The sequence below is a fragment of the Cyclopterus lumpus genome, chromosome 17, assembly GCF_009769545.1.
Source record: "Cyclopterus lumpus isolate fCycLum1 chromosome 17, fCycLum1.pri, whole genome shotgun sequence".
In the NCBI taxonomy this organism is placed as follows: domain Eukaryota; kingdom Metazoa; phylum Chordata; class Actinopteri; order Perciformes; family Cyclopteridae; genus Cyclopterus; species Cyclopterus lumpus.
This window is the reverse complement of record NC_046982.1, coordinates 16,574,985-16,592,507: the sequence shown is the minus strand read 5'-3', so window position 1 is coordinate 16,592,507 and position 17,523 is coordinate 16,574,985. Positions and strand designations below refer to the sequence as shown.

Sequence of the window (17,523 nt, the reverse complement as noted above, 5' to 3'; positions counted from 1 at the left end):
TTACACAGTGTTAACTGGCCTAATATTTACCAAACAAAGCTTTAGGACCAAACAATTCATTCTGATCACAAACGTCCATCACAAGTTCACTCTTCAACACAAAAACTACTGCATCCACCAACAGATTATCTCATAAAATAAACAGCAAAACAATAAATACTTTTTAAAATGACATGATTTTGTAGTGACCGCACTCAGGGATATGGTCACCCACTGCGGCCCTACAGCAGAAATCTCCCCAGGCTGTTTGTGCACTAGAAACCACACAGAGAGCACACACTTCTGCCAAGGCTGCACAACCTTCTGACTGTTGTTTTCTTATTTTAAGATAGAAAAGGGTTCCAAAAGGTTTTTTTCTCCATCAAAACACACATAGGGCCTACTGCTGATTCGTTGGTGGTGGCCACGATTTTTTGAGAATATAAAAAAAACATTGTCATATATTCAAAATATATGCTGATGTTTTTAAAAGCATCCGTAAAAGCATGGATGTGAAAATAATCAAGTTTAGACCTAAGGGCATTATGTTTTAGATAGATAGATAGTTACTTTATTAATCCTGCAAGGGGAAATTGTTTTTCGTTACAGCAGCATTTATAGTAAGTAAAGCAATATTACATATATTAATGCACAATGTATACAACAAAATAGAATAGAATAATATTCAACTAACTAACAAAAAAATAGTGCAAAGATGTAACCAAACAAACAAACAAACAGCAGTGTAACGGAGTTATAGTTGAGTGATTGATTTGATATATATATATATATATATATATATATATATATATATATATATATACGTCTAACGTCTATACGTCTAACTGAATTCCATTGAAATAGTATGCAGTTGTAAAGATACTGAACAAAAAGCAGAGTCCACATAATGTCCAAATGTGAAATTTATGAATCATACAACTCCCGGTACTACTTTTCCTGCTCCACCCTTTGTTCTGGGGGCTCCCGACACACGCGCGTGCCGGTTCTGACAGGACTGTTTTCGGCTCATGGCAACAGAACTGTGCTTTTCTCATACTACTTGGTGGCATTTCACGTCCCACACAAGTAAACAGTGAACAAGCGGTTTCCACTTCTCTCATGACAAACCGCTTTCTCCCGCAGCTCCAGCTCACTCTGTGCGGGAGGGCGGTCCATGATGAGGAGCCTGCTAGCAGCCTTCGAGCAGGCTATCGTTAGCTATGCGGAGCTAGCTTGCTACCAAACTGTTGGGGTTATTTTCGGGACAGCACGATGCAGAACACCATGAAGCATTACAGACTTATTCCACCGCAGCACATCGGCAAGATCACTGGGAGCTAGCGGGCGTCTTGTCCTCCCCCAACATCGGGTCCGACCCCTCGGCGTCATTGTTTGGATGGACTAACGCGAGGAGACTTCAGCTAGCAGCTGCTAACTGGTAGACTAGCTTCGCGGCTAACCGGCTGGCTATCTGACACAGGTAGGTTAGCTTTCTGTGTGTGTGTGTGTGTGTGTTTCTGTCGTGTTTCTGTGTGTGTGCTCGCTTTTTTTAAAATGTTATTACTGTTATTCAAGCACGGCTCACGTTGACGTTCCCCCCGTTCTCCACCCGACAAACAGCCGCCGGTTAACGGCAGACTGACATTAGCTTGTGTATGAGTCGAGGTATTCGCATCGCAGCGTTAGATGACATTGATCTGCCGAGTGAACTTGGCTAGCGAGCTGAGAAACGACACCTAACGCGGATCCGCGGAGCAGCACGGCACGAAGTAGTCGAGAAGACGAGCGGTGACTTCGCAGCGTTAGCAGTTCACCGACGTGACTAATGAGTTTGTTTACATGGTTTGTGAAGCGCCTTCGTTCGACAGCTATCGGTCCATCGCTGCGCTCTTTTGAGTTAGCGCGAGTTATTTTTCACGCCAGCTCCCCTTAAGTGAAAGTTATTTTCGTAGATCGTTCCGTCTGATGCGATGACAGGTTGTGTTGTCGTTATGTTAAGCTAACGTTGTTATCTGTTCCCGTTAGAGTGATTTACAGCAGTGTGCAGTGACATCTTACATTCCTGCTCGTTACAGTTAGCCGGCTAAAGGGCGATGAATGTGTTGCTACCAGTCCTCTGTCAGACTGGACGAAAGTAACTTCACGAGCAAGATAGTCGGCTCAAAGACGTTAAAGCAAGAAATATACCGTGGTGCTGCGGGCATTCCCTGTTATGCTGTTTACTGAATGTTATATCATTGTTGGCAGCCCATCTTAAATTGGGATATACCTAAGAAGTGTATATTTAGCATCCTTATATGCTGTCACTATGCAACTCTCGCTGAAGTCCAATGTTTTTAACAAATCGTTTTGCATTATTGTGCACAGGTCAGTGATTCTTATATAATTCCCTTTCCTTTTTTCCCCTCACAGTTGGTTGACATTGCACATGTGATAATTAGTGGACTCTGAAAATAGCGGATTTGTTGGCACGACCATGCCTCCAAGGCCTTCCTCGGGAGAACTATGGGGGATGCACTTGATGCCCCCCAGCATCCTAGTGGACTGCCTTCTGCCAAATGGCATGATTCTCACGTTGGAGTGTCTCCGGGAGGCCACGCTGATTACAGTCAAGCATGAGCTTTTCAAAGAGGCCAGGAAGTACCCTCTTTACCATCTGCTGCAGGAGGAGAGCTCCTACATCTTTGTCAGTGTCACCCAAGAGGCAGAGCGGGAGGAGTTTTACGATGAGACCAGGAGGTTGTGCGATCTTAGGCTCTTCCAGGCCTTCCTCAAAGTCATTGAGCCAGTAGGCAACAGAGAAGAGAAAATTCTCAACAGAGAGATAGGTATGGTTCATGAATTATTATGCAATCACATAACAATCTACTGTAATGTGTTGTCATTACCCACAGTCAGGGGAATTTACATAATACGGTTCTACTGTTGTTCACGTCATGAAAAAAAGGTCAGCTTTTATTAAGCACTTTTTGTTCTTTTCAGGTTTTGCCATCGGAATGCCTATATGTGAGTTTGATTTGGTGAAAGACTCAGAAGTGCAGGACTTCAGAAGGAACATTTTAAATGTTTGCAAAGAGGCTGTGGACCTTAGAGACAGTAACGGACCCCACAGCAAAGCTTTGTACGTGTATCCTCCCAATGTAGAATCTTCTGCAGAACTTCCCAGGCACTACTATAACAAGCTAGATAAAGGTGGGACATTTTTCTTTGCGCTCATAATGTATTCTGCGTACAATGACAGTTCTGTTGTTTGCTCCTTCTCTGCATATAATAACAATTATAGTACTTTGCTTCAATATGATCTTTTGTACTCTTTTCCCCCAGGGCAAATCATTGTGGTAATATGGGTCATTGTGTCACCCAGCAATGATAAGCAGAAGTATACCCTTAAGATCAACCATGACTATGTGCCAGAGCAGGTGATTGCTGAAGCCATCCGTAAGAAGACACGTAGCATGCTGCTCTCCCAAGAGCAGTTAAAGATGTGTGTGCAGGAGTATCAGGGAAAGTACATCCTCAAAGTCTGTGGCTGTGACGAGTACTTACTGGAGAAATACCCTCTGAGTCAGTACAAGGTAATCTAATTTAATCTTCCGTGTGCTGCGTCTGATGCTATTGTACTTAGTGGGGGGAGAGATCCATTTCACATCAAATTATCATCCAACACAAATGTTCTGGACATTTATGACATTAAACAAAATGTATAAGAAAATGTGATGACTGTAGAATGAACTGCTTCAATAATAGAGAGCGTATACATCACAGTAAACAAGTACAAAGTACTGAACCTCTCTGTTGCTGCTGAGTTGTTCTTGTACCATCTAATAAGTAACATGTTGATAAACCTATAAATGGTTTGAAAGGGTTTCAAAATGTCAAACGGCATGAATAGCTTCAAAATGTCACAATCATGGCTGCTTCAAAATGTCACTTTGTGTGTCGTTGACAGTATGTGCGCAGCTGTATCATGTTGGGACGGATGCCCAACTTGATGCTAATGGCAAAAGACAGCCTGTATTCCCAGCTGCCCATCGACAACTTCACCATGCCGTCATATGCAAGGCGAATATCCACAGCAACGCCCTACATGAATGGGGAAACAGCCACCAAGTCTCTCTGGACTATCAACGGAACGCTGAGGATCAGGATACTGTGCGCCACTTACGTCAATGTCAACATCAGAGACATTGACAAGGTACACTGGTGTGGTGCTGTGACTACTTCACCTTGTTTTATTTATAGCTTCCCTACTTTGCTCGTTTGACAAAAATACATTCTGACTGTTATCTTTCATCTCCACAACCTTGGAGGTCATTAGAAGATGATGCACAATGTTCTTCACGTCATGGAGCCAGACATGCAGTGATATCTTTACCAGATTAGTGTATATAACTGTTGTTCTTGTGGCTGTTCTAGATCTACGTCAGGACTGGGATATACCACGGTGGAGAGCAGTTGTGTGACAATGTCAACACCCAGCGCGTGCCCTGCTCCAACCCCAGGTACACAGTGCAGACTGCCTTTATATACTCTGGGATTTCAATGAGCTGTGTGACAGTAATGTGATTGATTATGTTAATGGTACCTTCCCTGTTTATTCTAGGTGGAACGAGTGGCTGAACTACGACATGTACATTCCAGACATCCCCCGTGCTGCCCGACTCTGCCTCTCTATCTGCTCTGTGAAAGGAAGGAAGGGAGCTAAAGAGGTTAGCTACATTACAGTTTTAATGCTTAAGATTACAGCGTTTGTAGTCACATTAAATGTGTTTTTAATACGACAGTAAAAACTTCTCAAGCAGCTAACGCATGTCAAAAAAGCAACTGGTGTATCTGCTTTCCGTGCAGCCAAACAAACTAGCACTTAATAAAGTCAATCAGTAATTGTCCTTCTTCTGTAATGCCATTAGCAACTGTGATCTGATTTCACAATGAGTGCGGTTTAGGTGGTTTTCTGCAACAGCAGGGCAGACCCGAGGGAGAGGGTTACTTAGCTGAGGAGTTGAAGGTGTAAAGCTTGTCGTGTAACAGCTCAATGTGGTTGCTCTCTCTTGTTTCAGTACTTTCTGCAATAGATGAAACTGATTGGCTGTCTAAAAAAAATGCAGTTTTCAAGAACAATAACCTTCGGGACAAATACATTGCATTTCGTGTGTCCAAGTGCTTCGCAATATAAGCCACTCCAGTGAGTTCACTCTTATGTGAAGCAGCAGGAGTAGGACTGTTTTATGTTTGGTTTGCATGAGCAGTAACTTAGTACAGCTTTGACAGAGCAGCAGGAGAGTTGACAGTCAACAATGAGGCTGATGTCAACGAGGTAAAACAGTAATCCTGGATGACATGCATACATCCTTTTTATATAAAGGTCATGACAGAATGTTAATACATTAAATGGCTATGTAAAAAAATAAATAAATACATATTCAAATACATTCTTGTTTGTATTAGAATGGAAGCAGTTGACACAGTCAGCTAATATAAGCACGGGAAATAAACGGTTTACTTGTACTGCACCTGTCTGTTCCATAGCCTCAAGCGGTTGCTCCTCTAATAATTTTTTTTATGCATCATCTTTCTGGTATTTTCCTGCAGGAGCACTGTCCTCTCGCCTGGGGAAACATTAACCTGTTTGACTACACCCACACATTAGTAGCAGGGAAGATGGCACTCAACCTCTGGCCTGTCCCACACGGCCTAGAAGACCTGCTCAACCCTATTGGTGTAACCGGCTCCAACCCAAACAAGGTGAGCAGTAAATGGCTTGTGCTCCCAGTAGTGTCTACATTTTCTTTACTTAGCGGTTTGATGGACAGATCTCAAATGTAAACATACATTGCTGTCCTTTTTGGAAGTTTGTTTGTCACGCACTGAAATATTAGGATTATATTGTTTAAAGTACAAAGGTTGTTAAAGATCTCTTTCAATTACGTGGTCCAGCGGATTGAAACTCAAAGACGATAGAACAACATGGCATGAAACATAATGATCTTTTTAAAGCTTTTCAACTATGTATTATGCTCATGTGTGCGACTGACCTCTAAGCCTAATTACAGAGTTTAAATCGAGCTGGTGACGACCTGTAGATTTTCAGGACCGGATTTAAGCTGCTTTGGTTTAATCAAAAAAGCCTCTTATCCCACCTAATTAAATACTCATTGACAGAGGCACCTTTCTTTATTAAAGTAAACACCTTTCCCCTTCTAAACCTGCAGGAAACCCCTTGTCTGGAGCTGGAGTTTGACCATTTCAGTTGCCCTGTCAAGTACCCTGAAATGACCATCATTGAGGACCATGCAAACTGGAATATCTCCAGAGAGCTTGGCTTTAATTACTGCCACACCGGTTTGGTAAGATAATGAGAATTCATTTATATTTGTTTTGTTTAACTGACATCTGATTATCATTCTGAGTAACTTCCTTTTAACTTGTATGTGACACAATACGGCACTGACGTTGTTCAGCTTTACTTTTTTGTGTTATACGGTGTCTTAGAGTAACAGACTGGCGCGTGACAACCCCCTGACCGACACTGACAATGAGCAGCTACGACAGGTGTGTAACAGAGATCCGCTGTCTGAAATCACTGAGCAGGAAAAAGACTTTCTATGGAGACACAGGTAATGGGCGTGCACTTCTATACCAATATATGTGGGTTTCTGAGGGGTCAAAAACCATTACATTTGACATAAAAGTCATTGTATTAATTTATTCTCTCCCCGAACTATTTCAGACAAGACTGCGTCAACATGCCAGAGATCCTTCCCAAGATCCTCTTGGCTGTGAAATGGAACTCAAGAGATGAGATCGCTCAGGTAAGATCAGGTTTCCACTGCTGACACACCTTTTATTTTGAAGGACGTTACTCTGGGAAATGGGTGCGTGCCTTACTTAGTTGTTATACTAATGCACCTCAGTTGATATTTACACAGAACCCACTGTCTCCTGTATTGGAGGGTTGTTTAAAAAATCAAAAATGCTAAAAACATGTATATCTGAAGTCAGTGATGTTTTTCTTTTTTCCTTTCAGATGTATTGCCTCCTGAAGGACTGGCCTGCTATCAAGCCAGAGCAAGCCATGGAGTTGCTTGATTGCAACTTCCCTGATCCTATGATCAGAGAGTTTGCTGTAAAGTGCCTTGAGAAATACTTAACTGATGACAAACTCTCACAGTACCTCATTCAACTGGTTCAGGTGTGTGGTTCAGTTAATGCTTCTGTGTCACATTCTGTAGTAGTGTTTTTAGGTAATAAAATGTTTTATGCTATACTCTATGTTTTTGTGTGCCCAGGTTCTAAAGTATGAGCAGTACCTTGATAACCCACTGGCACGCTTCTTGCTGAAAAAGGCATTAACCAATCAGAGGATAGGACATTTCTTCTTTTGGCATTTAAAGTGAGTTCATTAAAAAGGGTCTTCTTTCAAGAATATGTGGAGCCGTTTGTATACGACTTGAAAGGGTATACTGATGTTTGAATGTCGATTTACGGGGACACGTTGCCAATATTCAAGCAGCGTTGTATTGTTGCAATGCCACCGGTTGACGCGTTTCAAGCAATTGACGGATATGAGCGGCCAGCTCCGGGAGCCAGAGACGCGAAGGAAAGCCAAACATTTGCACCCACCACCCACATTGCAATGATACAAAGCTGATTGAAAACCTACAACGTTTCCCTTTTTAAAGTTGTCTGGTCCGCAATCGCATTGAATTCAAGGAAGTTATGTGAAAACAGCTGATGTCACTCAATGTTTTGGGTTACTCTTTGCATGTGTGTATTTGTATTGAGGCTGGGCACATTTCCCATCAGCACACAGACAACCTTCGTCATTTTCTTCTTCTTCTCTTGCCTCCATTTGTGTAGGTCAGAGATGCACAACAAGACAGTGAGCCAGCGGTTTGGGCTACTGTTGGAGTCCTACTGCCGGGCGTGTGGCATGTATCTGAAGCACCTGAGCAGACAGGTGGAGGCCATGGAGAAACTCATCAATCTCACTGACCTCCTCAAACAGGAGAAAAAAGATGAGGCACAGAAGGTAATCCGACAGCGGGCAGCTGTTAATTGTGATTCACTGAATCGTTGAGTTTAATCTTGACAACATCTGGACCATCAGGCCACAGTACAATACAGGGGAATGATTGAGTTTGGACAGTTGCTTTTTCAGTTGCTTGCTACTAAATATATTTCAATAACACATTCTTAAAAAACAGAATGATATTTTTAATAATAGCCATATGTTAATACAGGATGTACAGCTGCTGTTATTAAAGGTCAAAACTACTTCATAGTAAAAGCATTTTAAGGAAGTGAAAAGTGCAGCAATAGCAAATTAAGGCTCTTTATTATAATTGGATGGAATTACTTATACAACGGTGCATCAGACAAAAAGTTATATTTCCTATAATTGCATTTAAATAAAACAAATGAAGGCCTTCACTTAAAAAAATGTAGGCACTTATTTTGAATAGGCCACCATTTAGAAGTTAACAGTATACAAATATTTGTAGACATGTCATAGTAAACCCGTCATATTTGTACTAATTTAAAAACGGTTTTCTAGCTCACAAATAATGTTCAGTTTATTATTCAAGTGCTGACTACAAAGAGGAGGTTGTGGCCACTAAATAAAGTGTCAATCATACTTTTGATGGGTTCTAAGCAAATGCATTGGTACTAGGAAATTGCCTTTTTCTATCTTAATGCAACAATATTAACTCCGTAATAGCCTTTACCATTGATGAAATGACCAGCACACAAAGGGTGCTCATAGAAGCTGCATTCAGCTCATTTTGAAGGTTAATCATTTTGCTGTTGTACATCAGCAGCAAGCAGAATGCGAGCGTCTATCAGGTTGAGGCTAAAACGTTTGATTGACTCATACATTGGTTTCTCTCCCTTTTTTAAGGTGCAAATGAAGTTTTTGGTGGAGCAGATGAGAAGGCCTGACTACATGGACGCCCTGCAGAACTTCACCTCCCCACTGAATCCAGCACATCAGCTGGGAAACCTCCGGTACGTCCGCACGTCTCATCTCACTCTGAAAAATGGCCGGCGTTTTAATATGAATTTAATTTGCAGGTGTTGCTTTTGACGTTTCCTCTCGAAGGCTGAACATGTTCTTATGTCATTAAATGCCAGTGTTTTGTGCATATATAGAATATATTTAGGGATATAATTAACTCCGTGCTCTTAACGAGCCGCCTCCATTTTACAGCACACCCAGGCCTTGGGATGAAATAATGTATATTTTGTATTGAGTCCGGACTCGGGAGCGCAGACGCAGTTCCTCCTCAAACATTTATCTGTCTCTGTTTCAGCCTAGAGGAATGCAGGATGATGTCATCAGCCAAGCGACCGCTATGGCTTAACTGGGAAAACCCAGATATGATGTCAGAGCTGCTCTTTCAGAACAACGAAATCATCTTCAAAAATGGAGATGGTGAGTTTTGTTTCTTCTTGATGTCTTTGTTTCTATTTGCCCACCCGTGCTGTGTATCAACACACACACACACACACACACACACGCACACACACACACACACTTGACAAAGCTTCTGCTGAGCATGTAGCATAATTCATTCTAAGCCTGTGGGGCATGTCATAGCACACAAACACAACCCCATCGCTGTTCTTCACATACAATTCTGAAAGAACAAGCCACATTATTGAAATCACACTTAAGCGCAGCTGCTTGAGCATTTTCCGCATCTGTGGCAAAATTGACTTTGACAGCTCCGTTACATAATGCATCGTGGAGTTGATCAAAGAGCCGCGAAGCAGCTAATATTCACCTTACTGTCACCCACCTCCTCGTCTCTCTGCCTCCGCAGATCTGAGGCAGGACATGCTGACGCTGCAGATCATTAGGATAATGGAGAACATCTGGCAGAACCAAGGCCTTGATCTCAGGTAGGCTCCTCACTCACCATGACAGCAAGGATGCAGGTGCATATTAACAGGCGCTGGATACTTTCATGTTCTGCACTCGTACCTGAATGTCTATTAGTGGCAAACCCTGCAAGTCACCACGACTCATTTAATATGAAGTCCATCACTGCTGCCCTAATTATTTCTGGCTCTCTTTATGTTTCTTGTCCTTCCTCCGCCAGGATGCTGCCGTATGGTTGTCTGTCAATCGGTGACTGCGTGGGTTTGATCGAGGTGGTGAGGAACTCTCACACCATCATGCAGATCCAGTGTAAAGGAGGCCTAAAGGGGGCACTGCAGTTCAACAGCCACACACTGCATCAGTGGCTGAAGGATAAGAACAAGGGAGAAATGTGAGTGGCAAAAACAGTGATTTATGCACAACTCTTATTGTGTTGGTGATAATATAAAGACAACAAGACGATTTAGTGTCTAGAAACACATCTTTAAAAAATAAAAATAACAGTTAGTAGTTGGATACGGCCCTAAATTGTCCCTGAGACTAAAGCATTTTCCATTTGTTTGATTTCTTAGGTATGACCAGGCCATAGATCTGTTCACGCGGTCGTGTGCAGGCTACTGTGTAGCCACGTTTATCCTGGGCATCGGGGACAGACACAATAGCAACATCATGGTCAAAGATGACGGACAGGTAAAGATTGCATTATGATTCCTTTCTGTGTGTATACATGCAGATTTTCTGGTTCTCTCTTTAAAAAACAAAAAAAACAACAACTAATTCCTATTTACTTTTCACAGCTGTTCCACATAGACTTTGGCCATTTCCTGGACCACAAAAAGAAGAAGTTTGGGTATAAGAGAGAACGCGTGCCCTTTGTGCTCACACAGGACTTCTTGATTGTTATTAGCAAAGGAACTCAAGAGTGCACTAAAACAAGGGAGTTTGAAAGGTAATACCAGCAGTCATTGACTGTAAGCTAACAAAGCCACTGTAAGCCATAATCTACTGTATGTGGCAGATTTGTGGAATATCAAGCACTTGTCTTGTTGCCTCTTTTCTTGCATGCTTGTATTCCTTTTTTTGTATTTACTTCTCTTTTTCCTCCCTCAGGTTCCAGGAGATGTGTTACAAGGCGTACCTGGCAATCCGGCAGCACGCCAACCTCTTCATCAACCTTTTCTCCATGATGCTGGGCTCAGGGATGCCCGAGCTGCAGTCGTTTGACGACATCGCTTACATCAGAAAGACCCTGGCGTTGGACAAGACGGAGCAGGAGGCCCTGGACTACTTCATGAAGCAGATGAACGACGCTCACCATGGCGGCTGGACTACCAAGATGGACTGGATCTTCCACACAATCCGCCAGCATGCCATGAACTGAAATGATGACTAATACAAGAGGAGTAAAAAGGACACTAAGAACCAAAAGAATATTGAGAAGCGAGCAAGGCATTTACCCAAACACACTAAGGCCTGGTAATACTTCTGCCAGCGTGGGACTCTGAAACATTACCTGCCAGAGCACCACTAAATAAGGGTGCTTAGAACGGCCTATTTCAGGGACATAATGCCTAAAATGCTCCTGTTTCTACAGGTTTCTACTTTTTTTTTCCCCTTCTTCCCTGCACTATGAACTTCAGATGACATCATATTCCATCAGTCTTCTTCATAGGAACTAAGCAAGTGTCATGGACCTCAACAACGTTTGCCTTCTTTTGTGTGAACAAACTATCTACTATACTACTAGATTTTTATTTTTTTTTGTATTTCTTTCAGTACATCTACAATTATCAGCATTAAGAAAGCAACATCATGAGCACAGACTGTTTTTGTAAAGATGAACTCACGCATTCTTTTCCACTACCTATTTTAAACTGATGAAGGCGGGGAAGATATCGGCGCTCGCTGAGACGGAAGGAATGACAAGAAGCCTGGCGGCTGACCACAAAATCATGATTACCCCTTACAATCATAAAAAACTACCACCAATAATTGCAGAACAGATAGGGGACATGTTGTTAAACACATAGCATTTAACACTTAACGCTAACAACTTATTTGTAGCCTACAGACGACGTGTCCGATAACTGACTTTTGTACAGCAGTGTATCCATAGACTTGTATGCATTCAGTGCAATTATTCCTTTTTCAGTCAATTTTCTACTGAGCCAAAGTACTAGATGTGTAATTTGAAAGTCTTATTGTTTAAAAAAAAAAAAAAAAAAAAAAAAAAATGGCCACGACTATTCAAGTCTCTTGTCTGTACTCAGCACTGATCTCTGCAGTATTTGTTTTTGTTTTGTTTCGTCTATCAGTATTATTTAGTGTGTGTGTGTGTGTGTGTGTGTGTGTGTGACGTTGAGGCACACGTGTTCGTCCAGCCCACGCAGACGGACTGGAGAAAACCGTTCTGATGGTCACCTGTTTAAAGATGTTATGAATTGGCTCTTGAGTTGATAAAGGCAAGGAACACAGGGGGGAAGGGTGTGCAGTGTTCCTTTTGTGTGCAGTGCTGTTACACTATGCAAGTTGTGATTCCTAAATATGTACGGTATACTGCAGGAAAAAAAAGAAAAGGAAAATGTTGACGTCGGTGTAAGACGTGAAAGAGAATGTGCATCTCCCCCGACACGGTCACACGGACTAATGTGTCGGTGAACTTTGAACAGACAGTACAAGGAAGAGGACGAGTAAAATGCTGCGCTGTAACAGAATCGTCTCTTTCTTCCCAACAAAAAGAACTGTGAGTAACGCCTTTGGACCCTGCCTTTTTATGCTTCGCCTCACCAAGGTTTATGTTTGGAGCTTCGATCTAAGCCATCTGTGTAATGTTTGAGCCGTTAAGTTTTGCGCCTGTCTTCTTGTTCACACCTTTTTTTTGACAGGTGAATTAAGACTCTCTCGCATTTGCCACGTGGTCCCAGAATCGTGACGTCCAGGTGAAGGAACAAAAGTAGCCGAAGTGAATTTTTTTGTGTCAACCTTCCGAGTGTCTTCTTCCCTCTTCTTTCCTATGATTGTCACCCTTATGTGTGGAAGAATAGTCTTCGCAGGTTCGCTCGCTGCACAGACACATACGTAAGAGGTCAGTAAATGTTCCAGCTTTACCAAATGATACACAGCAGGGCGGTTTCCTGGACACGCGAGTCTGTCTGAAAGTCCACCTCTTTGTTTTCTGTACATGGCTACGGACTTAACAATGGCCCAGAAACCGTTCCTCGTGAGATGCATGTGCTTCTGTACAGGCGACAGAGCAGTGGGCCGGACCCCAACTGAGAGAACGACACCCCATAAACGTTATTGATGAACTCTAAATGATGCCGTTTCCCCTTTGTAATTGTTGTTTCTTCCTCTCACGCTGCATAATGAATGCATGAGGTCCTCGAATATCTCTTTTTTTTTTTTTTTTTTTTTTTGACCTGATGTTGTTTACTTGAATTTCATGTACAGAAATGACCTTGTTTCTTGTGTGAGGTACAACAAAGTCACAATGAAGGTAACAGATAAACTGATAACTGCTACTACATGTGCAAATGCTTTCCTTGAATTACTACAGAGGTAATATATTTTTGTATTTTTAAATGTAAGCAAACTCGTATACGTAACTGCTAACCAAAAGATAAAGGAGGAATCATGCATAGTGTGCACCACCCTCATACAAAACCCAGTAGACAGCTTCTAGTTGTTGAAATGATATGAATGACAAAGCAAAGGTGGATGTTGAATGAAGGACGAGGACTTGATGCTGTTGTCAGTACGATCTTGCCCTAAGTGGAAGTCTGTAAGCACAATAAAGAGGAAGAAGCTACCTGCATGTTTTAAAAGAACCAGAACCCATATGTTAGTTATATATCCATCTGAGTATATATCATGAAAACTCTTCAAATACTTGTTTTAGTTATCCTCATATGACAATGTCTGATAAGAAACTGTATGCATTCATTTATTGTACTGTTGAATAAAAACCGTTCTCCCTATCTGAATAGATTAGCAGGCATTTTCATTCCGTTGCTTGTTTTGCAAGCAAAATGTATGTAATTTACAAGACACTTTGGCGGTGTTGTGCTTCATATAAAAAAAAAAAAAAATGAATTAACATTCATGAGGGATAAGGCTTCGGTAAATATCATTACATTTGTGCCAAACAAGGAAATCTTTTTCTCAAATCTTTTAAAAGAAAACGACACACAAAGACTCTTTACTGTTTCTACCGCACTGTATAAGCTTTCAAGAATGGTCCTAAACTTTGACATTATTGTTATTATTGGACACACTATTTCCTCATGGCTTTGCACTTTAACCTTAAACATCTTGCTCATGTATTCGCTGCACAGAGGTCAGAATAGCCATAAAATCATCCTGCTTGCCTACAGCAAAAGGTTTGGGGAGGTTTCTGCATGGCTCAAGAGATTACGATTGTTAACGACTTAAACTAACAATTTCTTGAATTTGTGACACACTCGAGAGCTAAATGGTACTCTGGTTGCTGTATACTATTTGCCCTGGTTAACTATACACTGGATATGTCATGACGCAGACTGCATGCTGGATATCTGGAGGGTTCTGTACAGTTTTCCCTGAGTGTACCTTGATGCCAGCCTGCCCACTGCAGCCACACTGCACGTCTCAGGGGAGAGATGGGCAACGCACTGTGTCAGCTTCACAAGGCCCACCAGCAGAGCTCCGCCACCCAGCATCACACAGGGCCAGAGCATTGCAAACAGGGCGTTCTTGACGGTGTACTTCCTGCTCAGGATGACATCCCTGGGGTGCGTTGCCGGGTCAGCGAAGCACGATAACGTGCCCCCCAGCTGAGTGTCCAAGCTGTTTTTCACTTTCAGGACTTCCTCATCAAGTTCTGTTCTGTCCATCTGACATTTGGGTATGTAAAAGCACTGAGAGAAAAAAAAAACATGATTCAAGTGTAATTTTTATCAAGTGACCTGCTTGTTACACATCGGCAGCACTGATTGCAATCAGAGAGCAAGTTTCTTTTTTGATTCGGTATTTTGTCTGTTGAAAAAAAAAAGAAAGAAGAAGAATATCCCTGCCTAGCCTCCCTGTGCTGCACTAGTGCTGGGGGAAAAACATGTTCATACAATTACTCTGAATGGAGGAGAAGTGCCGCATGAGAGCATCTCCAAATAATTACAAGGTGCAGGAATCAGAGTATTTTTTCCTTCACTTCCTGCTCAGGTGCTTTCTCAAGTCTAGACATTACATATCTAAGCAGGCTTAGATGTCTAATATATAAACATGGATGACTGTGAGTCCTGAGCAAGCAAAATGAAGATGTACTACACCGTTGTTTACATAGACATCGACATACCATCTTAATGCTCAAACCCACTCATTGAGCTCTTTGAGTCACCTGCAGGTGTTTCTCCCTTAGAGTGCTCCACCTGGTGCGAAGCAGATTCAAACCCGAGGCTTATGAAGCCGTAAATGACCTAAAACCTGGAATTTACAGCCATAAATCTCTACCTCGGGAATGAGGGGGACCGACTCCTCGTCAAAGTGGAGAAAAGCCTTCTGATTGGAGGCTGTGAGGTTAACCGTAACCCTGAGGCAAGGCACAGTGCTCACACCTCTGCAGTCCACCCACTCCTCCAGGATGTCGGCCTGCAGCAGCACACAGCTGGCCTCCTCCCAGTGACTGGAAAACAAGATATTCTATTTTCATTTTGGTATTATTACATACGACAGATTAAATAGACCACATAGAACACATTTCTGACATTTTCAAAATAGTGTCAACTATCTGAAATGTTACATATATGTCACATTGGGCGTTAATGGTACACTTTTTTAATTAATAATTTAATTAATATAACATTATTTGTTGTTTACATTTGTTTTAATATGCTTTGAATTGAACAATATAAAACATATTAGCTACATATCATTGAATCAGCCAAATTAACTGAGCAGATCACAATTATTTTTCTTATTGTGACATATATGTCACATTAGGTTAAAGTCCCGATGTGACATAAGTGTCACAACGATATTTATCTGATTTGTTTTATATCACTTTGTTCAAGAAAATGTGTTTGCAGCAGGTTCAATATAATAAATGACATGTTATGTAAACATTATAATGCTTAAATGGGTGAACAGAAAAAAAAAGCTTTTTAAATGTAGCCACTTGTGTCAGATCTCTCTCAGCCTGGAGCAGACATCTTGGAAATGTTGTTATGGGAACACAAGTCACATAACCTGTCACATGACCCACCGAGATGTTTAGTAGGTGTCAAAAAAGATAAAGATAAAGCTGTATAAGGAACTTTCCAGAATATTTAAAGGGCGTGTGACACTAATGACAACAACTTGTTGCAGCACTAATTGTATTGTTTAAAATCACATGTTATAAGTCATAGGACTGTCTATCGTATGACATCTCTTATACATCCGCAGACAAACTGCACCTGTTAATATAAGGTTTGACCACAGTGATGCCGACCACAAAGAACATGAGCACAGAGAAGGCCATCATGGCGAAGCCCAGCAGGATGGCTCGGTCCTCCCCGACACTCGACACTGGCATCTGTGTCCGAGCTCGCTGCCCCCCACGGCCCTCCACCCCTCTAGTCCACTCCTGCGCTGTCGCTGTGTGAAGAAACTCTCTGTGTGCACACGCACACACACACACACACACGCGCACACACAGGATGTAATGATTTTATCCGACAGTGATTCAAATACGCTTTCTGATTCGATGCGTCATCACATTTTGTTGTTCACCTCATGACATTATTTGTTTCCTTTGATTCATTTTCTATTGAGGGCTTATAGTATCTCGACAGAGTTGGATTTTTTTTTTTAAATAGAAAAACATAGTTAGTGCATTAGTGCAAAGATTGAGATTTATTTGCAACCTTGGGACGGAGAGTGGAAGCAGCTGCTGTGTCTTTCAAACCACCGTTAGTAACACAGAGCAAAGCGAGAACCCTGGTGACCTCATCAGATAATGTGTTGTCAAATAGCTCCCTCCAGATCCACAGAGGATCTTTTAAAGGCCTTCTCGTACTCCTTACATTTGAACTGACCTCAATAGGAGAAATAAGTTGAGTGCTTGTAAATGGAAATCTGAATGAGGAGGTTTGTTTAAACTTCCCCTTGTGGTTTCACAACAGTGTTTTCCGAGACTTTCTGCCCGGTCGATGGTCATTTCTTACCGTGTCTGCTGCCTGCGAGCCCCCTGCAGGTTGATGTTAATGGGGATGGTAAACGGCCTCCGGGGAGACGCTGTGTTCAAGAACATACCCACCACTCCTTTCTCTGCCCCGGTCCTGAGTGTGTGAATCTGCCTAACAAGCTCTTCTCTCTCTGAAAGTCCTCCTGTTAGCGCCGACCGCTGATCATCTTGTGCCTCAGATGAAGCACGGGGACTGAGTGAACCAGATTGCAGTTTATTCACTGTGAGGCTTTCCTGTTGTTTACCGAGGCTCAAAGGTGAGTGCAACAACACCTTCCGCCCTCATGTGTGTTTCTATAGAAACCGCCACAGGTACAGTAAGACAGGTAGGATGCTAATAGCCTCTCAGTGGGCCTGTGAGGCTCAGCTGCACAGAGCAGTTTGTCATGGAAAATCACAATGAAATCCCTTCTTGAGTATTAACTTTATTAACACCGAATGAAACGGCACCATGACAACA

General features: G+C 42.1%; 2 protein-coding genes across 2 annotated transcripts; one reads left to right on the top strand and one right to left on the bottom strand.

Moving 5' to 3' along the window:
• Positions 1 to 965: 965 nt before the first annotated feature.
• On the top strand, positions 966 to 12,099 carry LOC117746514 (phosphatidylinositol 4,5-bisphosphate 3-kinase catalytic subunit alpha isoform). Its single transcript, XM_034555697.1, has 21 exons — positions 966 to 1,459; positions 2,392 to 2,807; positions 2,962 to 3,171; positions 3,304 to 3,554; positions 3,929 to 4,174; positions 4,396 to 4,481; positions 4,583 to 4,688; positions 5,572 to 5,724; positions 6,192 to 6,326; positions 6,472 to 6,596; positions 6,710 to 6,791; positions 7,007 to 7,171; positions 7,269 to 7,372; positions 7,840 to 8,011; positions 8,882 to 8,988; positions 9,294 to 9,415; positions 9,807 to 9,885; positions 10,086 to 10,256; positions 10,438 to 10,555; positions 10,663 to 10,814; positions 10,976 to 12,099. Exons 2-21 carry the CDS (start codon positions 2,456 to 2,458, stop codon positions 11,244 to 11,246), a joined length of 3,207 nt encoding a protein of 1,068 aa, XP_034411588.1. The 5' UTR covers positions 966 to 1,459; positions 2,392 to 2,455; the 3' UTR covers positions 11,247 to 12,099.
• A 2,292-nt stretch (positions 12,100 to 14,391) lies between these two features.
• LOC117746371 (calcium-activated potassium channel subunit beta-3) lies at positions 14,392 to 17,129 on the bottom strand. The gene is made up of 4 exons (XM_034555450.1): positions 17,044 to 17,129; positions 16,294 to 16,491; positions 15,350 to 15,521; positions 14,392 to 14,760 (listed from the first exon to the last, which is right to left on the bottom strand). The coding sequence occupies exons 1-4, from the start codon at positions 17,127 to 17,129 to the stop codon at positions 14,392 to 14,394; spliced, it is 825 nt and encodes a 274-aa protein (XP_034411341.1).
• Between the last annotated feature and the right edge of the window lie 394 nt (positions 17,130 to 17,523).